General features: G+C 49.7%; 5 protein-coding genes across 5 annotated transcripts; 3 read left to right on the forward strand and 2 right to left on the reverse strand.

Moving 5' to 3' along the window:
* Positions 1 to 183: 183 nt before the first annotated feature.
* Positions 184 to 459, forward strand: N7509_010805 (uncharacterized protein; the record flags this gene model as incomplete). Its single annotated transcript, XM_056635442.1, has 2 exons — positions 184 to 222; positions 304 to 459. The coding sequence occupies 2 exons, from the start codon at positions 184 to 186 to the stop codon at positions 457 to 459; spliced, it is 195 nt and encodes a 64-aa protein (XP_056486062.1).
* Positions 460 to 1,182: 723 nt separating this feature from the next.
* N7509_010806 (F-box and WD domain protein) lies at positions 1,183 to 3,886 on the reverse strand (the record flags this gene model as incomplete). Its single annotated transcript, XM_056635443.1, has 2 exons — positions 1,183 to 3,545; positions 3,667 to 3,886. 2 exons carry the CDS (start codon positions 3,884 to 3,886, stop codon positions 1,183 to 1,185), a joined length of 2,583 nt encoding a protein of 860 aa, XP_056486063.1.
* A 1,630-nt stretch (positions 3,887 to 5,516) lies between these two features.
* N7509_010807 (Rho family guanine nucleotide exchange factor CDC24) lies at positions 5,517 to 8,468 on the forward strand (the record flags this gene model as incomplete). The annotated part of the gene is made up of 4 exons (XM_056635444.1): positions 5,517 to 6,491; positions 6,551 to 6,799; positions 6,863 to 7,049; positions 7,111 to 8,468. 4 exons carry the CDS (start codon positions 5,517 to 5,519, stop codon positions 8,466 to 8,468), a joined length of 2,769 nt encoding a protein of 922 aa, XP_056486064.1.
* A 1,434-nt stretch (positions 8,469 to 9,902) lies between these two features.
* On the forward strand, positions 9,903 to 11,548 carry N7509_010808 (pyridoxal phosphate-dependent aminotransferase; the record flags this gene model as incomplete). Its single annotated transcript, XM_056635445.1, has 3 exons — positions 9,903 to 9,984; positions 10,076 to 10,551; positions 10,658 to 11,548. The coding sequence occupies 3 exons, from the start codon at positions 9,903 to 9,905 to the stop codon at positions 11,546 to 11,548; spliced, it is 1,449 nt and encodes a 482-aa protein (XP_056486065.1).
* An 8,059-nt stretch (positions 11,549 to 19,607) lies between these two features.
* N7509_010809 (putative C2H2 finger domain protein) lies at positions 19,608 to 20,821 on the reverse strand (the record flags this gene model as incomplete). The annotated part of the gene is made up of 4 exons (XM_056635446.1): positions 19,608 to 20,211; positions 20,312 to 20,391; positions 20,496 to 20,687; positions 20,768 to 20,821. 4 exons carry the CDS (start codon positions 20,819 to 20,821, stop codon positions 19,608 to 19,610), a joined length of 930 nt encoding a protein of 309 aa, XP_056486066.1.
* Between the last annotated feature and the right edge of the window lie 5,658 nt (positions 20,822 to 26,479).

Genomic DNA, 26,479 nt, shown 5'->3' on the forward strand with positions numbered 1-26,479 from the left:
CTGCAATAGCTTACATATTACCAAGCTAAAGGTTACCGATCAAATTTGTTTTCGTTCCCCGTTTTAGCAGCCAAGTCGAGGGTTGCCGGCGAATGCCTGCTGGTGCGATTTAGCCCTTCGTTTATGCACCCTGTCCTGCTTATAAGATAAGCAAGGCCGCACTAAACTCATTGACTGTTCAATATGCTCTATCTTACGAAGCGGATGGATTCATATTTTTTTGTGTGCACCCGGGAGTGAGTACTACCAATTCGAACTGAGCATGGGGATATATGCTAACTATTCATAAGTGGCTTCGAACAGATATGGGGGGGCAAGGATGGCGATCTTTCCGCAGAGGAAGGTGCAAACGCAGTCACTTATATCATTTCCAGTGCTGATCAAGACTCCAATGGACTCTTCAAGAACATCTGCGTGCCGGGCTATGATCAGTATAATGGAAAGGAAATTGCGTGGTGAGTAACAATACATACACATCCACACGCCTCAAGAGAGCCCGCAAAAAGGATTTTGCAAATTTGGAGAAGGATCCAGATATACAAACTAGACTTAAGAGCCGATTAGATCCATGGATGCCCACTGGCATTGAAACGGTCGAGGAGACTGGGGAAAATCGGGCAACCATCGAACTTAGTTCCTGTTCCAGTGTCACCAAGTTGCCTACTTTCCATTATAGTATTGAGACGCATTACAATAACTGAATGATATTAACCTCGTAGAATGTTGCTACGGTGCTCATTATTATTCAGCTAAATGGGAGACTTTAGAGCAGGTTCAATGTAGCATAGAAACATGATCACTCGATTCGCTATGCAAAGCCCCAGGCAGAAATGGAGAGAGGAACAAAAGAAGTGCCTATAGGTTCGTGTCCAAAAGGTACATAAGAAGAGGGGTGGCTCTGCGATGCAAAGAAAGATATAAGTCAGGCACAGACATAACCGATGACTGGGCCAAAAAAGAAACAAGGACGATAGGATGGAAGAGGGTACATCATGACGCGGTTGAATAGTTAAGGGAATTAAGTATCACGTATGCAAATCCAGCAACATTAGTGCTGGATGCTCCTTTTCGTGAAAAGAATTGGGCATTATGCCATCTTGGCAAGGTAGCCGAAATTCACCGCTCAATTTTGCAGTAAAGATTGGCAGAATGAAGGGCGAGGGAATTATGATAAAAGCACGGCTATGAAAGCCCTTGGAAAAAAGGGCATGCTTCCAAAATCTCCTCGTCCCCACAAGCAAAGTCCCATCCAATGATTCGGGGATCTACACTGGCGCAGATAATCTTGCGGGAGTCGAATTGCACTTTGAATACCCGGGATGATGGGGGTTGCGTCATTTGTCGACGAGCTTGATGGGGGTTGATGCCTTGCGGCGGGTTGGGGGCAGCTAATTGCTGGTGGGGTTGTGGTGTGGCATGGACTGCTGGTGTTGGAGTAGGAGCAGTCGTTGGTCCGGCTTGGGGTGGATTTCCAGGCTGAACCGCAAGCGGTCCTTGCGGTAGAGTTGGGGTTGGGGTTGGGGTCGGGTTTGTGTTGTTAGGAGATTGGGTGCCATCGCTCGCATCTTGGTCTGGTGTTGCCTCTGCACTCTGCGCTGGCGCGGCAGCCGCTCCATTTCCAGTTGGCAGGGCAAGCAGGGTTTGCGCAGCTTGTAACTGTTGTGCCTGTGCAGAAACAGTAGCTCGAGCAGCCTCGCTGAGAGTGGCTCGAGCAGCGTTAGCCGCAGCGTCAGCTTGCCGGAGACGATGGCCGATAGACCATGCTCCATCCCGATCCTTGTGCCAAATCAAGATGGATTCGTCGTATGATCCAGACACAATGCGAGCCCAAGAGCTACCCCCACCACCGGGAGGAATTTTAGCACCAAGTGCTGAAATATTGCGAGGATCCCGAGAGCCGGCAGTGTTTGAATAGTGACCAGCACGCCGTAAAGCCCTTGGGCCAAGGTCAACGGGAACGCCAGCCTGCTGCGCTTTCCAAAATTCATTTTCAACTTCTTGGGCCTCGAGCCGCAGTGCCTCATCGGCGCCAGGAGGGTCACCAAAGCCTGCCTGAACAGTGCGAACAAGGTTGTTATGGCCGCGTAGACAAGCCACCTCGGCACCGGAAACATGGTCGTATATTCTTACAGTGTTATCGTTACTACCACTGATGATTCGACGACTGTCAAATTGGACACAAGCAATTCCCTTTTCATGACCCATCAGAGTCTTTAGACAAGCGCCGTTGCGAATATTCCAAACTTTGATCATGCGATCTCCCGAAGCAGTGACAATCTCATTACCGTGGAGTTGCATAGCGTTCACTGCAGCTCCATGACCTTCCACTGTCATCAAATGGGTGTAGGGTTTCAAGGATTTGATGTGACCATGGGCGATGCTGGCCTCAAGTATGTTGGGTGCCATATCACTGAGATCGACAATATATGAGGGATATGTAGCTCCGCCGCCTTTGCAGATACGAGGATAATCCTCATCCATTGCCGATAGCTCCCGGCGACTCCATATCTTGACTGTGCGATCCTTAGAACAGGTCACCAAGTAGCGATGGTCGAATTTGAGGTTGAGTACTGAGTCTGCATGGGCATTCGTAATTTGATGAATCTTCTTTCCTGTGGAGAATTTCCACAGTATCACACTCCTGTCGCTGCTTCCAGAAATGATAACATCCTGCTCCGGACTCGGGTCGAATTGAAGGCACAGCACTGATTTTACATGACCAACCAATGGGCGGTGCCATAATCGTTTACTCTCAAGGTCCCAGACTCGCACCGTCCTATCCCGGCTTCCACTGACTAGCCATTTCCCCTCGAACTGAATTGCATAGACACATTCCCGGTGCGCCTCTTCAGGGTGGGAGGGGTGCGGAAGTTGAAAGTTTGTGAAACGACCCTGGTGCCAGTTTGCTTCAAGACGACGTCGTTGCTTATAGAGGTGAACCCAATTCACCTTAACGGTTCCGTTCGGGGATCGGGTGAGAAGAGAGGACCTGAGTGGCGGTTGGAGAAAAGATGGAAGCCGAGGCAAAGAGCTGGGGGTTGCCGTCAGAGAGCTTCTTCGGTCGTTTGCATCGGCCATGTGGTGATCGCCTTCGTCATCTGGTTCGATAAACCCATGTCCCTTGGCGTCAGACGGACCATCTCCTTCATTGCTGCGAGAAGCCAGCCAAGTTGGAGGTACACGCTTCTTAAGCTTCGGCTCTCCCAGATCTGGTTCTGAATGTTGAGGTCGGGCCCGACGCGTGAGCGGTGACATTGCCTCGGCATGTTCCTGTTCGAAATTGCGAATGGCGCGCATATCTACCCGCCAGCCTTCGTTGATGTAGAGCACCCTCCATAAGCCGGAGTCCAGAATACGAGCTCGCCATGAGCGAGACGCAAGCGAGGCAGTCAGAAGGGTTCGTGGGTCAAGATATGAAAAGATCTCAAAGGTAAGCTCCGGAGGTAGCTTGACAACAGGGTCCATGTGTAGCAGGGGATTGAGACGATCGACGACGGCGGCGAGGGTGGAGGTTGATAATGATCGAAGGAGGCTGTATGCGAGTTCTATTGTCGAGGGAGGTGTATGGGTCAGCAGGCGGAGAAGTCAAGAGGAGGGTGCGCGCGAATCGGAGACGGTCTCCGGGGTCACCACAAAAGTCTCAAGAACAGGAATCTATTATCTTACCAGCTCGATCTGTTTCGCTCTGGGTCAATACCCATTCTGGTAGCATCATGACATTTTCCGGCATAAGCTCTTTGTCAGACTGGCTCCGGGTATCGTCCGAATAACCTTCATCCAACTTGAAGGAGGGAGAAAGGGAGGGCGCAGAGTACCCGGGGAAAGTTGTCGCCTGCAGCTGCAGCGCTGGGCGTGTGGGGGATCCAGGGACAAGATCTGCATCCATGGGTGCTGATGTTGACCCTGATGTCTCAAGGCGAATGGCGATGAGTCGACGCGGCGATTTTGGGAGAGGGTCGGGGGACGTTATCGATCGCAGGGGTCGCAGGGAAATCGCAAGTGTGTCGCGCGATCTCTCTCTCTCTCTCTTTGTAGTCTCCGGTCGCACTCAGAGGATTCACGGGAGGGATCAACCCTCGCAGTATCGACGTTGGTTGGATAGATATGATTTGGGAGGGGAACTTCTAGGCCTGGGACTGCATATCACGTCACGTTGGCAGCGGGATCCACCTCACAATTGGGGGGATGGAGATGATAGATCGGATCGAGAGGTCCAAAGTATGAGATAGATGGGATGGAATGGATAGAATCGATCGAGCGAATGTGACGCGACAAATAGGAAATAGGGAATAGGAAATAGGAAATATAAAATACACACAAGTCAGTGCTATGTAGGGTCGGGCGCTGGAATCTGCTAGATACTATGTACAGTCACGTGGCAGCGGCCTCAAGTATGCGATGGCGACAAGGGAGAAGCAGATTCAAGTCTACTGTAGACAGAGGTACAGAGTGAGAACTGCTAGGAATGGGATGGAATGGAGGGTGGATTTATAGCAGGTTCCCCACCCCGCATCGTTCTTTGTTTGAAGAATGCTGGAGAATGCAGGGCAGTACGAGTATATAGAGAGGGAGGAGTGTTAGTGAGTGCCTTTTAGGTCCAAGCTGTGATCCTATCTAACTTAGATCTACTCTATTCCATACTAGACTCTATACTACGATCAGCTAGAAACTGTCACTGTATGTAATCCTTCCCTTCCATCACTCAGCCTCCTGAGACTCGTTTCATGTAAAGTACGAAAGTACTCCATAGAGTCTCCATCCCATCCACCGCCAGCCGCTTCTCCATTTCCATGACTAAGCACCCCTCCACGCATCGACCACAACCCGCGAGAGTCGTTCACCCCCCCCTACGCTCTCGCCCATCTCTTTTCCTTGTGCCTTTCACCCTGTTAATCTTGGACCCTTGTGGGACTCTTTTCTTCTCTTCTCGGAAGTTGACTCTTCCTCCCTCTCCTTGCCGCTCCGTCCCAGTGACCGAGCCTCGTTACCTTCCGACACCTAAGGGGGGGGTTTGAAACCGCCTCTTTCGTCCGTGAATCGGCACGCCTGCCCGGCCGCAGTGTCGTACCCGAAACTCGAGTGACTCGGGCTCCATCGATTGGAAATATCACAGATATCTCGAGGAGACTACCTTCACCGCTGTTGGGTGGTTCAACTTCAACTGGAGGAAAAGTGGCGGTGCGCATTCCGACTTTCTGACTGTTCATATATATACACCACCCTCATTTCCGTACCCTTTGATCGAGGAATCGTATCCTCACAAGCACATACACCCATCAAAAATCGCATTACGCATCCATCGTCTTGATCGTATCTTCAATCCGCGGCATTCATATTGGCCTGCAACCACCCGCCCTCACTTTCCACAACTCCTCGCGCCGCCGGCAATCCATGATCGGCATCCCGACTGCTCGACGCTTGTCGCTTTCTCCGATCATACATACCTCGGGTCTGCTGCGCGGATCTGAGTAGAGACTGGCTGGTTTGACTGTTTAACCCGCTGAAAGTCATCCAAAATGATTGACTCCGCAACCATGAGCGGTGCTCCAATCGCCGAGGATAATATCATCAATCGACGTGGTGGAGAGTCGATTTATCAAAGTTGTGTGAATCTCAGGAGGCGACTCTCCGAGGTTCCCAACTTTGAACCGTATCTCCAAGAAATGGACGAGGAGGATCGAGAGAAGGGTAACACAGACCCCGTGTCTTCTCTGTGGCAATGTCTGCGCAATGGATATCCACTGTTGAGCATCTACAATGCCTCTGGACCAGACGAGCAATTAATAGTTGACCCGGCGAAAGTCACAGAGGGTAAACGTCCAAAGGCCGCAACCTTCAAGTTCCTCCAAGCCTGCTTGCAAGATCTGGCGTTTCCCCAGCAGGATTGTTTCTTAATCACCGATCTCTATGGCGAAAGCACAACTGGCTTCATCAAAGTAATCAAGATGGTAAATCGAGTGATCGACATCCTTGAGATGCAGGGCCACCTGAAGCGCTCTGATGTTACCGATGCGCCGGTTGGCGCGCAAGGGGTCGTGAAACTCACCAAGCGTGAACACATTCTCAAGGAGCTGCTAGAGACGGAGCGCGATTATGTCCATCACTTGCAGAATCTCCAAGCGCTCAAGAAAGAACTGGAGGAGACTGGTGCGCTCACTGGTGACTCTAGTCATCAAATTTTCCTCAACCTAAACAACCTATTGGATTTTGCCCAACGATTTCTCATCCGAATGGAACAGCATTATGCTTTACCTGAAGACATGCAAAATTGGGGAAATCTTTTTTCTTCGCATGAGGAGGCCTTGCGGCAGTATGAGCCATTCATCGCAAACCAGATGCGCTGCGATCAGGTTTGCTTGAAGGAGTGGGATAAAATCCGGGCAGCCCCGCGCCATATAGACCTCCAGCAGATGGTCGCGCAGCCAAAGACCCTGAATGGTTTCTTTGTTAAGCCCTTTCAGCGGTTGACGAGATGGCCGCTCATGTTGACGGTAAGTTATTCATTGTACCTCTATTCTACTATCGTATGCTGACTTACCCTTTTCCGCAGGAACTTCGGAAACAAACAGAAGACCCTCAGCTCCAAGCCGATATCACGCAAGCAATCGATACCATCCAGGATGTCTTGGATCAGGCGAATGAAGCAATCCACAAGGAGCATTTGGCCGCGGCGGTTGTGGACCTCTCAGAACGAGTTGACGACTGGAAGTCGTTGAAGATGGATACCTTTGGGGAGTTGCTTCGGTTTGGCACTTTCGCTGTAGTCAAAGGCGATAGTGGCAAGGATAGCGAGCGCGAGGTTTGTGGTCACATTGGTTCCGCGAGGTGGCTCTGATTCATACATCGCTGACATCTCTCCCAGTACCATATTTTCTTATTTGAGCGTATTCTACTGTGCTGCAAGGATATCAATCCCAACAAACAGAAGACCAAGCTTATGATGGGTAAAGATAGGCCCAGCCTCACCGCGAAGGGCAAACCTCGTCTTCAATTAAAGGGTCGTATCTACATGGCAAATGTCACAGATATTGTCTGTCTCCAGAAGCCAGGTAAGCATTCGGCAGTTCGCATCCACAATCCAAAGCCATTGTCCTAACCAACAACAAAAAGGTCTTTACCGTATTCAGATTTTCTGGAAGGGCGACCCCGGTGTGGTTGATAACTTTATCATTCGTTACTCAAACGAAGATACAATGCGCAACTGGTACAAGGACATCGATACTCAACGAGCAATTCAATCGGAGCGACGCACTCTTCGGCACACTGGTACATCTGATAGCGAATTCACCTACATGGAAGGCATGGCACATATGCCAAACCCATACCAACAGGAGTATGATGCGGACGACAATACCAAAGACCCATACTACTCGGAGTTCACAATGAGCCGAAATGCCTCGAGCACGAGCTTGCGCACTCGTTCCGCCACCGGCGGTAGTTCAAACTCTGTTCCCCATGCCAATGGCCGACCTCGTTATGGGGTTAATGACCCGACGCTTTCTGTGCATACCCAATTCCCTGCTCCTGGCAGCATGTCACCAAGCGAGCGGAACACGAATTCATATTTCTCCCCTACGGAAACCCCCTCTACACGATCGAGTTCCCAGTCAGGGTTTTCGTTTGGACGCCAGAATACCAACTCGACAACCGCATCGACGGTCTGGAATGAAGAGTCGAACCGATACACAGCACCGGCCTTGTCCCGTGGTGCTTCAAGAGACGGGACGACCCCGACCGGATATTTCCCTCCTCAGCCCCAACCCAATGGGCGGGGTGCTCAACGCCCGTCGCTGCCTCCACTTTCTGGTCCACAGGGACAGGCTCCTAATGGAACGGCCCAACGCATGCGTTCTGCCAGTAGCCCAGACATTCACCACCACAACAACGCACCTCCCGAATCCCGCCGGTATATGGGAGTCCATACAATGCAGACGGTTGACAATGTGCCAGTGCCCCCTATCCCCGCGCACATGGCCAATATGAAGGCGCCCGTCAACCGTAGCCAAAACAACTCTCCTACCAGCCAGCTTCCTATGCGATCTCAACCCCACGTTCACACCACACAATTCACCGAACCCGAGTACAACGAAACACGCGGCTCGGGGCAGATCTCCGACCATGCTACATCGCCCTTGTCTCACGAGCCCGATGGAGATCCTTTCATGCCAACCCAGCTCAAGGCCAAGGTGAATTTCGACGATAATTACGTCACGCTGGTGATTGCGACCAATATCCTATTCCGTTCACTGACGGATCGTGTGGATGCTAAGCTGGCCCGTTTCACGAACCGTTCGATTGGCAACAAGACGGTCCGGCTGCGGTACCGCGATGAGGACGGCGATTTTGTCACCATTGACAGTGACGAGGCCGTCCAACTTGCTTTCATGGAATGGCGGGAGCAGCATCGTGACATGCTCGCCAAGGGCATGGTGGGCGAGATCCAGCTCTATTGCCAGGTAGTTGACTAGATCTAGTCAACTATCTCCCTCTCCTCATTCCTGTTTCTTTCTCGCGGGGCTCATTTGATAGGTCCCCCGCCACCTTGGGAGTTCTTTGCATTGCCTTAGCGCCTGGTCCCTTATTCTCTCCTCTCTACTTCCCAAGGGGATTGGCTTGGGTCTGTTGAACAGCCACGCTTGGAGAGATGGCCCCTTCCCTTTTGGCCCCGTCACCCGCTCTTCCATCTGGTCATGCCACCGTGGTTTGCATGTGGTGGAACCAGGGCGGGTTGAACAGACTTTCTGCATAATGAGTTAATTGCGGCAATGACGGTGCCGAGAAACCCTACCCTTGGCAACCTTCACCATCTTCCTATCTTCTCATCTTCCCCTGTATCCCCAGATCCCCCTTCGCCCCATTTTTACGTCCTGTTTCCTCGGGCTACTAGTTCCGTGGCGGGAGCGCATGATAACTGCACTATTGATCAACGTTGTCCGAATTTCCACGAACGTATGAAGCACCTTCCATGATGTATGCATACTCTTGTTTGGATTCTGTACTTTGTGGTAGCCTGCATGCAGGCATAGTCCTGGCGCTTTGGAATTTAACACTATTTGATCCTGATTCTGATATTTTTCTTTCTTTTTTTTTCTTTTTCTGTCCCTTTTGGGGGGTATCCTTAGAAGGCCTGGTCCTTTATTCGTAGTCATTGGGTCTTAAATCTGGAATCTGGGGAAGAATTGACGATGGCGTCATTGACCAATCGGGATGCCGTTCTTTCGGAAGTCTCGGCTTCACAAAGCTTGGCAGAGCTCTGAAGTATAAAGGGCAGCCTATCTCGGTATTTTGACGTCTTAAATCAATGGTACCTGAGTCTGAGGTTGTATCCGTACCTGAACTCTATGTTTGGAGTGACATGAATCCTCTGATCATTTTTTAAATAAAACCCATTAGCCACTGGGACTCGGCCACGTTGCAAATCCTGGGGGCTGAATCCTGAACCTGATCCGCCTTTGGGGATATGCAATTCATGAAAGATAAATCACGCAAACCATTGGAATGAACGAGCCAGTATCGGGTCCCTGCGAAGGCAGATGCGGCATTTATGAGGCCCCAAAAGGCTAAATGGGGAGTTTTGGTTTTAGTTCCAGTTTCAGCGGCAGTTCGGAGGTTTCGTCGAATGGCCGGGCAGTTCTTCAGCATTCGTTGATATAAAGAGTGGAGTGGGTTTCTGTTGTTGCGGTCAACGTCAACCCCAATGGAAAACCAGTTCCCTCGACGCCCTCCCCCCCCCCTCTTCTATTTTTTTTGCCCCCCCTCAACCTTGCCTCCCTTTTGAATATTTCCCTGGGGACGGAAGCTTTTTGAACCTCTACTTCTTCACTGCATCCATATTACGCTAATTCAATAGTGGATCAAGGCTTGCATTAACATTCAAGTTAAATCGTGCAATACTGCCAAGAATGTCTTTCTCCGGCCGCCGCGTCAGTATTCTGCGCCCCTCCAACCGGCGCCTCTCCGTCAGCAAGGGACTGTCCGAGAACGGTGAGTGTGTTCTGCTTTTGATTTCCTCCGAGTTTAAAACAAGAAAAAGAAAAATAAGATCCGGACTAACGTCCCGATCTCCCGATTTCAGAGGAACGGTCCGAGACTCATCGTCAATTCCGAACCGCCCACGAGGGTCACCGTCCCCACGCCGGTCTTGACGCATCCCGTGCTTCCACTGGTGTTGTCTGGTGCACAGAACGTGCCTCTGAGCATGGATATTCTGATGATCCTTCAGGTTGGGCCAACCTAGGTCAAGGTGCCCCCGAAGCCGACGATGATATCGAGGGAAGCTTTCCCCGCCCGACGTCGATCCCCATCACATCTGCCTCTCGGGAATACGGCCCGACCGCCGGTATCAAACCCCTACGTGCCGCTGTCGCTCGTCTGTATAACGAGCATTACCGCCAAGGCAAGGCCAGCCAGTATACCTGGGAGAATGTGTGCATTGTGCCCGGTGGCCGTGCGGGTTTGATCCGTATCGCTGCCATCTTGGGTAACTCGTACCTCTCGTTCCCGATTCCCGATTACTCTGCATACAATGAGATGCTCACCCTGTTCAAGAATGTATGTGAGACAATTGTCTCGGAATGAGCGCCCCGTTGCAATTGCAACAACGATTGACAACCATACGTGGATGGCATGTATACTAACCATGACGTGAAAATACTAGATTGCCCCCATCCCAATGCCCCTGTCTCAGGAGGACCACTATCACATCCATCCCAATAAGATCGCCGAGGAAATCGCGCGTGGCACTCAGGTGCTGCTGACCTCCAACCCCCGTAATCCCACAGGTCACTTCGTATCGCACGAGGAGCTCGCTGAGATCCAGGATATCTGCCGTGACCGCGCGACACTGATTCTCGACGAATTCTACGGCGGGTACAATTACACGACCGGCTGCGATGGCAGCACGATCAGTGGAGCCGAGCACATCGTTGACGTTAACCAGGACGATGTGCTCCTGATTGATGGTCTCACCAAGCGCTTCCGTCTTCCCGGCTGGCGTATTGCTTGGGTCGTTGGACCTAAGGACTTCGTCGACGCCCTCGGCTCGGCCGGTTCGTACCTGGACGGTGGCGCAAACGTTCCCTTCCAAGAGGCCGCGATCCCCATGCTGGAGCCGTCGCTCGTCCGTGAGGAGATGAAGGCACTGCAGTCGCACTTCTGTGAGAAACGTGACTATGTCCTGGGTCGACTGCACGAGATTGGATTCCGTGTCCAGGATGTCCCTCAGGCGACCTTCTATATCTGGCTCGACCTGACTTCTCTCGACCCGCCACTACCCAAGGAGGCCAACATCTCTGATGGTCTGAACTTCTTCAACGCCTTGCTGACTGAGAAGGTCATCGTCGTACCGGGTATCTTCTTCGATCTGAACCCGGCTAAGCGTCGTGACCTGTTTGATAGTCCTTGCCACCACTTCGTTCGTCTCAGCTACGGTCCCAAGATGGATGTCCTGAAGATGGGTCTGGACGGTATTGAGCGGGTCATTAAGCGGGCGCGTGAGATGGGCATCAAGAAGCAATGGGAGGACGAGGTTGCCATTCAGGATGATTAGATGTCTTCTGATTTTGGACCTCGACGAAACCCTGCGATGATTTATGACATATTATTGCGGTGAGAATTCGTCTGGCTGTGCCTGGCGAGTGATTCAGCACAAGTAGTAATATACGAGTTTCCTTTACTACTCAGAGGTTGTCATTTTGTAGATGGTAGTATAATCCGTAGCGTAACGGGCACTGAGTGCCGGGCTCTTTTGAAAGGCTGTTTTAGCACAACTGCTTAAATAATATGTTGAAGTCAAGTAGTATGGAGTACTAATCTAGGAAATATGAGACATCTATGTACTTTGGACACCGTAGACTTTGCGGGATTTTCTACATGTGGTGCATGAGACCGACAGGGATCCACAGACAATGAGGTCTACATAGTATGTATACTCCGTATAGTAAAAATCTATAGCTCTGAGGTCAAATCCTTTGCATATCATCTACTACTATTTAGCCCAAAAAAACAACCCCCAGTCAGTAGTATTATTAGATATTTAGGTCGCCAACTGTACGATCAGCTTATTTGTCGATTCAAACAATTCCTCCATATGGTCTCCATCTCTTTCCATTCGCGCCGTCATTAATTTGCGACCGCCATCAAGCCAGGAAAAGTACTCCAAGGTAGTATACGAAAACGAGGACAACGAGCCAAGGGATATTCATATTACCAACACGGTATTAGATACCCTAGATTGATACAGCAGTACATACTATACATACAGCATACGCAATAAAATACGAGACCGAAATGACCGGGGGGTAATAAACCCCCACAGCCACTCAGACCGCGCGGATGATTTGCAACTAACTTGAAAAAGGAAAGGCAGCGAGACCGAGTGGGCCAATGGCTGGCGGCAGAGACCGCTATTCGTCTAGATTTACTGGAAGCAGTTTAGTTGGAACTTGAAGTGGATTGGTGTTGGTGGGAAACAACTACCAGATATTACTCGTACACCCTGATAGACACCAGTAAATTACCCTCAGTACAACCTCACACCCTTTTCCTAACCAGGCAGCCCAGAGGGCCCAGCTTCCAACGAACCAGGCGAACGATAAAACTAAATCTCATTTTGCCGACGAGAGTTCGATCTGACAGCAATCTCCCCACTTCGCCACACGGTTATTGACTCGTTTCTCCGGCTGCCAGGCACTGCGTGGAAAAAAAACCCGCGCTAAGGCGCATGATCGATGACCCAGGCCAGTTTTCCCGGCTGAGTATACCGCCGGTCGGGGTTCGAATCTCGCCAAGTGGAGAATTTCCAGCAGCTCCAGCTCCAGCAGCTCCGGTGACACAGCGTCCAGCGTCAAACGAGAAGCCAGCCAGCTCACTGGGCAGACGTTTCTCTTGATCTGGGCCCTCGACCCTTTCATTCAAGTGTTGTGGTCTATCGTTATCAATATGGATATTTGCGGCTCGTCCAATTATAGACTCCAAACAATCATTCTGAAACTCTCACAACCACTTCTCGACCCCCTCAATCGAAAACAATAGAGTTGCCGAGAGGGTTTGGGTTCGGCCTGAGCCGCGACACAACGCAACCTTCCCCCACCAGTCTCGCGCAGGTATCTGTCTATCTGGGACTGGTCACCGGTCGCCGCTGCGAATAGGATGGAGACGTCGAATATCTCAGTCGGCTCGGCTCCAGCGGGGTTTGTGGGTGGGATATGCGTGTCGATCGCTCGTATCCTCAGAAAGTCCTGCCTCAATATGGCAACGGGACGGTTTCTCAATTAATTTTGTACGGCCTCGACTCTGACCCTCCCTGGCCCCATCAAAGCTTGTTTTCTTCTGTTTCCCTGGCCAGGAGATCGAACTAGCCTGAAAACAGCAAATGCCACTTGGATCATTATGAAGAGGTGTCAGGTTAGACGGGCACGCGTTGCACTTGGCATAGTCCTGGTCCTGGTCCCTTTTCATTCAATAGATACACTCTCCCCCTTCATTATTACCTCCTACATGAGTTGGAAATTTTGATCAAGATAACTCAATATGAGCAAATGGTGGAATTCGTTGACCCTACTTGCAGAATTTCTTCCCCAGACGGAAACTGTTTCCGTAAGTATTCCTTAATAGAGGAAGCAAGGCCGGGCGGGTTTCGAGACGATAGCCGACTTGAGGTCCAACTGGGGAATGATATTAACCAGTCAGCGTTCACCTTGCGGGCTGACCAAACCTCTGGGTTCCGTGGACAAGTCAGGGACAATGTTATTCACATTTCACCTCATCCAGTGTACTCCGTACAAGTGCCATACATGGCTCCATCGTTCCAGCAACCAGGAACCCCCCTCTGCGGGCCTAGTGGACCCCGGGAACGGTCAAGTAGCGTACTCCGCAGCGTATCTTTCGGTTACACCTATACCCTTCTTTGCTTTTTTCTACATTCTCTAGTACTTTACGCTTTACACACGACGGGACGCACCCACCACTCCCTGGTGCCTCCCCAGAAAAGCTCCCTCTTCCCACCTAACGTCGCGCGGCCCAAGCTCCTTCAGTTGACAATCTGCAGCTCGGGATTGGACAGATGCGAAGTGAGCTTTGCATTTTTCCCCAGTTCTAGGCCGATCGTTTGATAGATCGTCTTTTCCCACTCCCCTTCCCCTTGGTCTTGGCACTCTCTGTTTACCCCTTGCGTGGTGCATGACCTGGGAGTCTCGAAGAAATTGGTCGGATATTCTCGGAGTTTTCTCAGGAGTGTTTAGCATTTAGCGCTATGCGTGCTGCATATCGGTACCAATCAGTCCTATCTGTCGTGTGACAAAGGGCAAAACCTTTCAACTTATCTTTCTACTCTGTACTCTGTCTTGCATGGACTTGCTTTCCCCCGGCTTTTTTTTTTCTCAATTTTTTTTTTTCAATTCTGCTATCACCATCCTCTTTCTAATAGTATCTTTCAATATTACCCTATGTATTCCAGACAGTGTCTGGATGCATCCACGTTCTCCACCGCCCCGCAGCGCGCCAATACAAGCGACAAAAACTCGGCGCCTAGAACATCGGAGTTAGGACTTGACCGAGGCGCAACTTTCTTACTAGCTTGAACTATGCTACGTCACTGCTCGGCTGGACGAGACGGGGCCAGGGAATATCCCTGTTCCAGACCCAACCTGCCAACCCAACCCCCTTTTGGTCAGAACAGACTAACACCGGAAATAGAGTGCGAAGTTGAGTTCCACCTCCTGGAACCCATCTCCGCAGATCGTTCTCTCGGTTGGACTTCATACCTAGTTGAGATAGGATGAATTTTCCCCAAGTTGACTACGAGTACTCCACAGAGTGCAGACCCTCTGTCTCCCTGTCCGTACCTATGTATCTAACAAACGGCAAGCTGCAGCCCAAATGACCAAGTACATATCATTCAAAGTTTCCCCCGGCCGATCGCACCATCAGAATCACCCTACTGCACACTCCATCCTTCCTGTGTCCAATTAAATGCACTTATGCTGTACATACAATGCCTGCATTCACAAGCATGTATAGTGTATATTACTAGTCTCCGTAATGGAGATACAGGAAAGGTCGCCTGCTGGCCCCATCGTACTCAACCCCTTCGACGCCTCACCCACTCTGATTGGCACTCGATTCGCTAGGCGCTTGGTCTTTCTCACCAGCCAATCCAGCTCAATAAGCGGGTGGATTACGATCGCCCGAGATCGAGAGGGGGAGGGTGGCCAGCTAGCGTAGCACGCGATGGTTTGCCTTCATTAAGTATGTCGTATTGGGATGAGTGGAGTGGCTGGCGTCTCGCGTATCAAAGAGAGGGGGGCCGTATTCAATATAGTGCATCCGTATTTAGTTCGTACATAAAAAGAAAGCTACAATATACCGCCAAGGCACAACTTGGGATACTAGTACGGGCGCGCGATGCAACTAGGCCAACCACCCGACCCAACCAACCAACACTCCAGATATACCCAAACTACTGTAACCAACTGGGTCCGGCGTGGAACCCCCCACACCGGTGCTCCCGGTCGAGGATCACTAGGTGCAGAAACGGTGATCCTGTGGCGCCGTGGGCCTTGGGTGTTGAGAGTGGCCGTAGGCATTATGCGGGTCGTTTTCCTTGTTTCAGTTATTGTTGGCATTAGTGTCTTCTGTCGCCATGCACTGGGATGCCTGGGGCGCCCGTGGATAGTCCCAGCCCGTGGCTAGTTTTATTCCGATCATTTTGCATACATACACTACTACGATCAGTCGATCACTAGTGACGACGCCCGATGATCGGGGTTCGATTCCGAGCTTTCGGTGAGACATGTTGGCATTGAAGGAAAGTTGTATTCGAGGTATACACATTACGGAGTAGACTACGGAGTATGTGCATAGTACGGAGTACTCCATATTTGATATGCTAATTTGCATACTCTCATCAAAGCCGGTGAGGAAATTGAAAATGAAATTGCCCTTCGAGCTCGGAAATGTGAAACCACGGTCGTAGGTATAGATCCACTCTACTATCATGGTCGCTTCCTACTCGTAGTCTGTAGACGAATGGCCCTAAGGAAATGAGTCGGCCAAGGGTTCCTGGTCTTGCTCGTCGACGCATCTGCATGTCGCTATCGCCATCAATGCGCCTAGACTAAATTTTTTGGTGGCATGCACCGACGATCCTGGTGCTCTAGTCTAGCATATAGTGGAAATTGGATGTTCTCAACAATATAGAGTACTTCATATTTGTGGAATGAATGGCGACAGCGATTTCGATCCCGAATTGCTTCTCTACCATATCGGGTCAATGTAAGAAGTAAGATAAAGTAGCTCGAGTTGCCTCGGCTATGTTGATATCCATAATGTGAACTGCACAGGCTAGAGACTCGGACATTAGATGAGACTACTGCTGCCCATCCGACAACCCGATTTGGGGATGAAATCATAGCGATCCCGTTAGTTCCTTCGTCTACTTCTGAAGCAAGTAACTACTCCGGACTAGGAGTACCTAGAAAACGGCGATCCTTTAGGCCCAGCCGTGGGACCTGTCGGGTGGATGTGATGCACACATTCGATTGGTGGTAAGGGTGGGATTGACGTGAGCTTGCTCCGATCGAGGGTTGGGTCAACCCCATCGGCGTCAAAACTAGCCCCAAAGCTGAAATGAACAGCGCCACGCCGCTCCATCCTGGGGAAAGACGAGCGCCGAACAAATGACCGGTTGAAGATAGATCCCTTTCTTTCCCGATGGTGACAATATCTGTGCCCCTTTGCGGCAGACGCTGTTGGAAGCACCTCCGCCAAATTCAGTATACAGTGCTGCACTGGGCAGCTCAGGCCTCCTGTAACCGCGACTGTGGGGAACCAACCCATTCAGCCTCAACTCCTGGGAAACGAACCATCCAACCAGAACGAAAACTCTCCGAGAAGGACGAGTATGCGTCCACTGACGTCGTTCGCCCCAGGGGCTTACCTTGAGGCGTTTCCTACGGGTTGATGCATTGCCAGGTACACCCAGCCGTGTCATCCGAAGCGACAATTTACTAGCAGGGCTCAAAGGTTGGCCCCCTAGCCCCCGTACCTCCCGTTGATGAGGGATAAACGATGGAAATTCTGAGTCAAGCCTTGTCTCGAGTACAACACGTACGCACTGTAGTTACATAACTAGAGAACAACCCCTGTCGCGATCTGCGTCCCTCCACCATGGGTGGGTTTAGTTCGGCCCGTCCGGAGACTCCGCATTTACGCTGGATTCTCATGTTTTGCTTGGTGTCGTTGCTTTTCCTTTTCTTTTTCTTTTTTCTTTTCCATCTCCACTTCCATTTGGTTCTCGTTGGCCCCCAATCCACATGAAATAATTTCGGTTTCCCGGCCACCGTTTAACCCAATCAATATCTTAATTCTACGAACCAATCTTTAGTTATCGTGTTTAGGCAAGCGAAGGCTGTACTTGCTTCGGGGCCAAAATAAACCTAAAATAACGCCAATCATCTCATCAGGTTGAAAGTTAGATAGAGGGGAAGAAGAAAAACCAGACCATAGTTTGGAAAGCAAAGTAACTAAGACACCGGATTACTCCCTACTTCATAGTAGCTGCATAGCCCCCTCCGCTCTTCTCCGGTGCAGAGAGAATGTCCACTGCCCTGATATCACTTCCAAACTCCTCTCAAGCGCAGCCGACATCATCCTCGAATTGCAGAACGATCAACATGAAAGCGGTGACGAGAGCTGCATTTGAGTACGGCAATCAAGTGCGAGATCAAGTTTGCTCTGTACCCTCGGACGAGTTCGCAGTTTGTTCGGCCTTCCCCTCTTCTTTCTTCAAGTGTATTCCTTTGTTCTGTTCTTCCTTTGTTTGACATCCGTGCCCATTCTTATTTTCTCATTCCTCACAATTTTATGTAGGTACGCCCGGACATTCATGTAACTACTTTATTTCCACTATTGGAGATACTACCTCGTGAATACTAATCCTGGCAGGTTTACCTAGTAGCTCCATATAGATCCCACGAATAGCAACTCGCTCGGCTTGCCAACTGCAGTTCTAGCACTGTACATGTCTCACAAGGTTGCGAGCGTTCTCGCTCTCTCCTTTTCTTTCTCTGCCTCACATCGTCATATTGCCACTGAAGATTCGCCGCTTGCGCAGAAGCGCCTTCTGTAGTGTCGATCTGACAAGCCCACGCGTGCATACTGTACATACCAGTGGCGATCCAGCCAAGAGGGACGGGCGCAAGTATAGATCCTTTTTTTTCTCTTTTCTCTTTTCTCTTTCCACGTTTCACTTTGAACTCCTGCATTCCGCCTAAAACTTTCAATAATGAATGCGTAATGAAATCACGAATATAGTGGCTACTATTTTCGTGTTGTTTTCAAACTAGTCCTGTCTAGTAGGTTGCTGATTCGGGTTGAACATTCTTTGTCTCTCACTCCCTGTCGCCGCCGCCTTCAGACCCAACCAGACGGTTCGCCTCGGAACTCTCCAAACTCAACGAATGCCAACGTCGCACCCTGGTCTCTTTCTCTGCTCTGGCCCCCTCTGGTAAGCGATTGTGACCGCACGAATGGGAAACCCTCGCCCTATGTTACTTAGGTCAATAAGGACCTCGCCGTTCTCCAACCTGACTTTGGAAGCCTTGGCTTGACCAACCAAGCCCCACTTCCAAAGCCACGAGTCCTGCACGCCATGCATTCCTCGGATCGTAGACCAATCTGGGCGGTGCATTCATTGCCTGTCAGCACGAAGACCAAAAAAAATGCGAGGGGTGATTTCTTTTGGCTTTGGGGTGCTTTTTTGGCTTTTGGTTTGGCTAAGCTGGATTCCGCTACAGCGCGTACATACTCCGTACTCCGTACTCCGTCCCTGTACCGGAGTTGGGTGGGTGTACTCGTACCTGTCCTGGATACATTGAACTTGAAATGATTCAGGACAGGCCCACTCGGCGCGTCTCGGCTCTTATCTAATGGGTCTGGGGAGGGGGCCATTTTGGCGCCACAACATCGTAATCATTGGCTGATCGGTCCTTCGGGAATTAGATGTTGTTGTTATTTCTACGAAGTTACCTAGGAAGCTTGGAATGTGTTGCCATATTATGCCAAAGTTCACTCATCAGAATTTCTTCGTACCTCGTAGACAGATGGAAGGAAGGGCGGCAATGAAAGAAACCCCAAGAAGTAAGGGAAACGAGTAACACATCTCATGCCCCAGGTATCAAGGTAGACAAACCAGCGCAAAGCAGAAGAAAATATGGGAGACGAATAAAATAAAATAGAAGAATGGACCAAAAAAAAGTGTAAAACATCTTCCCGCTCCGTTTAAGACACAGATCACCAAATGGAACAAAAAATAGGAATAAAGAAAACCAACCACAAGAATTCTGAGAGGGGAGGGAGTCCAAACAAAAAGAAAAGCTCCCTGGAAAGCCTAGGCCAGAAAAGCCTCACAAAAAAATAGTGAAAGAGAGAGATGGTGGTAAATAAAGTAAATATAAAGAGACGAATACAAACTCGAGAGATGCTGGAGTGTCCCACCTGTTCTTGAAACGCATGCAGGGACATCAACGAAACTGGGAATCGGGAATCGGGACATAGAAAAGTCGTGACGGGCATCATTTCCACACATACACTTTATGCCGGATCTCTTTTTATCCTACTCCCAAAAAACCCCAGTCAGTCCCCTCCGGTTGGTTCAAGATCCGGGTAGGGGGTTTGTACTGGTGGAAATTGGGATGGTATCCCACCATCATGGGCTGTCCATCTGGCATTTGGTGACCCGGAAATTGGGGCTGGTGGTATTCTGGCGGTAGGTAATTTGTTCGTGGATTGGGATCGTAGCGCTGCTGCATCATATGCATGTATTGCTGTTGTTGTTGGTGCTGCTGCTGTTGTGGGTGAGGATGCGGGTGTGGGTGCGGCGGGGCGTGTTGCTGCGGAGCATGGGGCAGGTTCATAGACGAGGTGACGGGTACGTTTTGTGTGACGATCGGCGGTGCGGACTCATGCACTGGTACTGATCCCATCTGAACACTTGGTGGGGAATAGAAATCATGGTTTGGCGTCGCGGAGTTGGGGTAGTAGGGCTGCTGGGCGAGGAGATAACTGTCATTGCCGTTGGGGATAGACACCGTCACGGGGGTGTGATGTTGATAAGAGTGTTCCGAGGTCGCATCTTCTGAGGATGGTCGAGTCAAAGACCCAGGAGGGTGCGAACGATGTTGGTGCTTGGTGAGAGTTGTTTTGCGGCAAAAACTGGATGGGTGGGAAGAGAGTCAGAGTCAGAGTCAGCTTTAGGGAGAGAAGGAGTGTCCTCATGCTTTGCGACAAAGCTCTAGGTTATGCGCGGGCCTACCTTCGTTCACATGTTGGTTCCTGACAAATATAAGGCCTTTTCCCAGTGTGGATTCGTCGATGACGAGCTAAACTGGAAGACTTCGGGACAGTGTGTTAATATGGTGGAACTTGAAGCTGGTAAATTGGGGGCGGGGGCGGGGGGGAGGAGGAGGAGGAGGAGGAAGCGGGCTTGTGTAGCTTACGTCGGAGAAGGCCTTCTGGCACCCATCATGGTCACAGACGTGCGGCTTTTCGCCAGTATGGGTACGCGAGTGCACGGTCAGGGCACTGCGTTGAATGAAACTCTTGTTGCAATTCTCGACATTACAGTGATAAGGTCGCTCATTGGTGTGTATGCGATAATGGCGACAGAGATCTGACTTGCGATTGAAGGACTGGTGGAAACGAAGGTCTCAGGTTAGGGGCCAAAACACCGGAAATCGGATGGGGGAAAAGAAAAGAAACAAGAACATACCTTGCCACAATTCTCCCAAGAACAGTTGAAATCGCGCCCACTACGAGAAGCCATGACTGCGAGTGGGATCGAGGTCGAGCTTCAGGTTGCGGGGAAGCGGGTCGCGGGAGTAAAGCGACGTGGAGATAAGAAGGGAAGTAGGGTTCTTCGAACGAAGAAGTGGGAAGAGAGGGGGGAAAGGGAATGTCAGCGCATGCGAGGTGCAAATAATCCACAGGGATTCCGGGATAGACCTGGTCAGGCCGGATGAATAGTAACCGGGATGGTCAAGTAAGCCTGGGGCATAATAGAGGTTTATTATAAAGGCAGAAGAGGAACCAAAAACAGATGGGGAAGAGAAGGGGCCGGGGGGAGGGGGGGGATGATAGACGATATAAAGAGGAGGGGGGAAGAGAGACCATTAAGAAGAGAGAAAGATGAGAGCGAGAGAGCGAGAGAGAGACGCGCCAGAGAGACAGAGAAGAGAGAGTGAGAGAGCCACAGAGAGTAGCCACAGCTATTACTGGAGTGTCCCAAGTCGCCTTCAAGAACAAGATCTGGGAAGGGAAATAACGGTGCGGATAGGACCGTAAAGGGCAGTTTTATTAGAAATATTACGATTTTCTTTTTTAGGGAATTTGGGCTTGGATTATTTTAATTATTATTATTTTTTGAGGGAGGATTTAATTTTAGTGGGGGTACTACTTAGGTATGGGGGAGGACTACTCTCACTGACAGTGAGGGACATTCAGAGTATGAGAGAATACCTAGAAAGAGTCAGGTCACTTCTCACTCGAGCAAAGGTATTCTAACCTTCGAATTAGTTCATGAGAGTGCTCTTTTTTTCCCTTTTTTCTTTTTCTTTTTTTTTTTTTTTTTAATTTTACTTTCTCTAGTACCAGCGGTACCAGCGGTACGCGATGGGGGGATCCACCAGTCTGATTACACCTGGCCCCGCCTGTCATGGTGTAAAAAAGGGGGTATTACTAGGTACTGCTAGGGTACGCCCATGTAACGGGGGTACCGCGTCGGAACTGTGTAATACGGCAAGTCCGGGTATTTTAGTGCCTCTGATAGGCAACAGTTGGGATTGGGATTGGGATTGGGATTGGGATTGTGATGCAGGCATATGATGGGTATCTGGTACGGAGTACATACTACCATGTTATACCAGGTACTAGTATTATGCCATACTAGTACCAGTAGCACTATACTATAATAAATCATCCATGGATGAGGCTATGCACATTATAATACTAAACACTTGACGAAGAATGATGAATGAAAGTATACTAGAATACATCAATGGTTCCCGAGTACTCAATGAATGGAATGAATGAATATGGCATGTCCCACACGACCCAACTCCCAGGCCCGACCCACAACCCGAAAGACCAGGCTAACCAGCTTAGCCCCGACTTGTGTGCGTGGGGATACGAGGTGGGTATCCCATCGGTACGGCTCAAGGGGCAGAGGCAGAGAATAAAGTTAGACAGCCTTGGGTTAGGATGGGATCTGAAACTGCGCCCCCCCTAATTCGCAATCCTGGCAGGAGTTGGGGGCCACTAGGCCATCTGGGCCACTTAGGTCCACGCGGTCCTCGGTGAGGTCCTCTCAAAGAGCCGGAGAGAAAAAGAAGGCCAAAAACCGCGAAAGAGAAAAGAAAAGAAAGAAAAGATAGAAAAGAAAAGAAAAGAAAAGAAAAGAAATCCTTCTATGCCCCGGATTGCCCGGTTCAGTAAAAGAGAGAGAAAAGAAGAGGGGAAAAGAAGTAACCCATGATATCATTTCTGGCGCTTGGCTACAGAGGCAGCCAACTCTCTTCCAATCAAGGTACACTTAGTATCTACATACATCCAAATACCCCGTATAATCACTCACCCACTCACTTACGGCGACTACGGAGTTCTCGCACCATGTATACTGAATCAGTTGGAAAGCCAAGCCACCTCACTGTGACCGAGTTACTCCGGACTCGAATAGTCCAGTTCCACTTTCCCACTCCCCGCGACGATCTTCCCAAGGGAAAGCAGGACAGATGAGAAAAGCAACTAGCAATTCCTCCCCAACCAAACTCCCAGCTAGTCGCTAGTGCAGATGCTCTCTAGTTCCAGACTGCTCTCTTCTCTTCGCGCAGTCCCTTTCCCCCGTTAATCCTCCGTCCCCGCAATTCAACCCGTCGAATCCGGGAACATTACGAGTGATCGCAATATGTACATCAGAAAAATCCCTCCTTCAGCAAGGGATAGAGGGACTCATGACGCGGCGTCTGCAGCGCGGGAGAAGTTTCTTTTCGATCCCGTCCTGGATCGGAAGCCCCAGTTTCTAGGGTCTGCTCGTCAATTCAATTCCCGATAGACCTGCCTATTCCTTGTCCTGTCGTCCTTACTAGCTTTTCTAGCTCGCTATCGTAGAGGGTCCCCGAAAAGGTTCCCGAGTCATTTCTTCCCACCCCTTAAGGTTGGAAGCGGCTATCTCTCCCGGGAGCAACCAAAGAAGAGGAAAACGTAAAATAAATAATTAAATAAAAAGAAGATTCCTGGCGACCTTTCTCCCTGGGCCTCTCCAACCTTGGTCGAGGTTTCGGTTGTTTTCAAGTTCTCAAGGGAAAGAACTCTAATTCCTAAGTTACTAGCGGGGCCGAGGAGAAACAACCTTGGAAGAAGGAAACACTAAGACCAATCCCGGGGATCTGGATGACAGATTGGATCATAAGCTCAGAGTATATAAATTTGGGCTACTATGTATATACTAGATGTACTAGTAAGTCAACTAGGGAGCAAAAGGGAAAATACATACTCTGAGAACGAGTCCCTGTAGGTCCCCGGCACTAGCAGAAGGGACGATCTAGTAGTGTCTGGTAGATTTCCAAGTCGAGAGAGTAGCGGACCCTGATACGCGGGTATTGCAGAATGAGAAACACAGAGTACCGTCCCCTTGGGTCATGTATACCATCAACAAGAAGACTTCTCTCGCAGCCACCTTCATTTTTACGTACACACCGTCTTTATGGAATATACAGTGGCCCGTAGTGGAATCAAGCGGGCCATTTCATGTTCATTTCTTTTTCCCAGCAGCCTGTTCCAGGGTCTGGGGCCAATCTCGGCAATGATTATTTTATTTCAATTTGCCGCCAACCTAACAAACCTAGACGGCACATCAGGCAGGAGAATTCCTGCATGGGGCTTTTTTCTGTCGCTATTTAATTGTCGGTGGCGATGATTATGATGAAATGGGAAGGTCTTAAAAGGTCAGAAACGGCCAGCACAACGCCTCTTCACAAGATAACGGTTGGCCTCGGTAGAGCGACGCAAATCGTTTTCGTCCTATTTGCCTCCCTACGATTAGCACTTCCAAGAAAGGAATACCCATCGAAAATCATCGTGATGGCCTAATATGTACCTGTACCTGTCCGACTTACTTCCACCGTTTTAAAAAAAGAGATGGAAAAAAAAGCTGAGGCACCTCGGTGGCATCTGCTCCTGAACGTGGGGATCCACTCAGTGTAATCTTAAACCAGCGATCCTCTGATCCCCCAAGTCTGATTAGCTAGAGAAAGAGTTCAAGGGTTCAGCCACGAGAAACGTGAGTAGTTGACCACCAGTCCAGGCAGGGAGAAAAAAAAAGCAAAAATAAAGGAATCCCGCGAGAAGAACCAAGGACGTACCAGATAATTTCTCGAGGGCGTTCAAGATCGGCAAGGTGTGTTTTGCCTCGTCAGAGCTTCTCATGCATCTTGCATGTCAATTTCCCTCATGGCTACGTCTGTGGAAGGGAGGCTCATTAGTTCCACAACCAATAGCGTCTGCAGCGAGCATGAAGCTGGCCTCCTACTGGCTTTAGCCATGCTGCGAGCATCGCAGCCCTGCAAATGACCCTCCTCAACTGGAAAGAATCAACACCATGCACCTCAGCCATTGGCGTAATCAGGCATTTCTGCGGCGTGGCGTTCTCGCTGGCGCTAACAGATCACCCAAAGTGCCACGGGCAACACGCGACGAGTGGAGACCTTTTGCCTTGCACCGCCATCATTTGGCCCCCTCTAATCGAAAGGGGGGCCTTTCTCTCTTTGTTAGTTTTCCTGGCGTGTCTCTTTCATTTCACCTTTTTTGTTTAAAAAAACCCCAAAATTAAAATCTGTGGGAGCTTTTTTCAGTGGCTTCTAGGAGTATCCGTACGGCAGGCTTCCCGGGTCAACGGGGGCGTTTCCAGCGGCGCATCCGATAGAGGTCCACAGTTCAAGCTCAAGGTGATTTCAAATGACTGCCAACACGCGTCGTGAATACCTACTCGTACAGTAGGTAGAAACACAGCCACCAATTTTTATTTATTTATCCCCCATTCATAGGAAGCTTGAGCTTTGAGTCATGTAATACGGGGATTTGAACGTACGCTAATTTAATCGGCGAAAATACTAAATAATCAAAATAAATCTATCTGTACTCTGTACGCCCTAACTACTATCGGTTATCAAACCTACATACTAGTAGTAAGGGTTGTTCCTATAGTTCACTAGCGAGGACTGACCGCTGGAAATTCCAGGAGCTGAGGAACTCATCTCATCTCATCGCCAAGATTCCAGTCATCCGGCATATGACGAGGTCGATATCTGACAGTGTCAAACTCCCCCAAATTAGCATGAAGGGATGAAGTATCCGGGACAAGGATGAGGTAAGGATGGTGTGTTTTTGTTATTTTTACTTTTTGTCAGCGGGTCCAAGCTGGGATCCTTTTTTTTTCTTCTATCTCTCTCCTTGTTAATGACACAACAAGGCGTGCCTTTTGTTTTCTCGGAGATCCAGGGTTTGTGTGCTCACATTCCTTGTCACGCGTCGGGATATTGTGATGGAAGTTGCATATTCGCCAAAAGGTTGGCGGCACACAGCTTGGCGTTCATACTAGGAGTCGCCATTTACCCCGCATTTTGGAATGGGCTTACGAATGATGCAATCCGTGAGTTAGCCCCAAGCTGTTGGGTTTCTACCTACGTGAGATACGTGAGATACGTGAGATACGTGAGATACGTGAGATCGAGAGACGCAAACTAAAAAAATTTAATTTCAAAAAAGTAAAAATTAAAAAAGAAAAAGAAAGCAGAAGGAAAGAACTGGAGAGATAGGAAGATAGCCAGGAAGAAACGAAGAAACGAAACTGAAAAGAAAAATACATCAAGATCCCCCTCTTCTGAGCTCTTCTGAGGAAATCTGTTTACTCCAGAAGGTTGAACTATGATTAGCCGAGCTTTACTTCTCTTTCCTCTGGGTTTGCCTTTGGGTGGAGTACGACCGTGCACTGTATACCCGCCAATGCTTAACTTCTAGACCCCCTTGAACCCATGTGAAACTAGATTAGATTTCGAGAAAGGAAAAAACAACAACAACAGATGACCAGAGAGTGATGGGGGCTAAAGGTTGTTGGTCGCTTACGAAGGGGCGACAACACAGGGAGATACGATACGGAGCAAAAGAGTCATCCGAAAGAAGTGTATGTATCAAATTCTAGGCGAAATCATTGGCAAAAAGCATAATGTAATCTCCAGATGGCGTTTTTTCACTTTTCAGATGATTACTCAAAGCGCGCGCAAGCACTCGGTTTTTGCTGTTCTTGTTGACAAAGCATCAACCAACGAGAATGGACGCAATCTATTTCACCTCGTATATGACTGGCGCATCACACGTCCAGCTGTTCAGGACGATCATTTCACCTATTCTACTTCCAGCTGGTGCGTCGTTC

Source organism: Penicillium cosmopolitanum (assembly GCF_028827165.1).
Source record: "Penicillium cosmopolitanum strain IBT 29677 chromosome Unknown utg000009l:1.0-9042332.0:1.0-9050551.0, whole genome shotgun sequence".
Lineage (NCBI taxonomy): Eukaryota > Fungi > Ascomycota > Eurotiomycetes > Eurotiales > Aspergillaceae > Penicillium > Penicillium cosmopolitanum.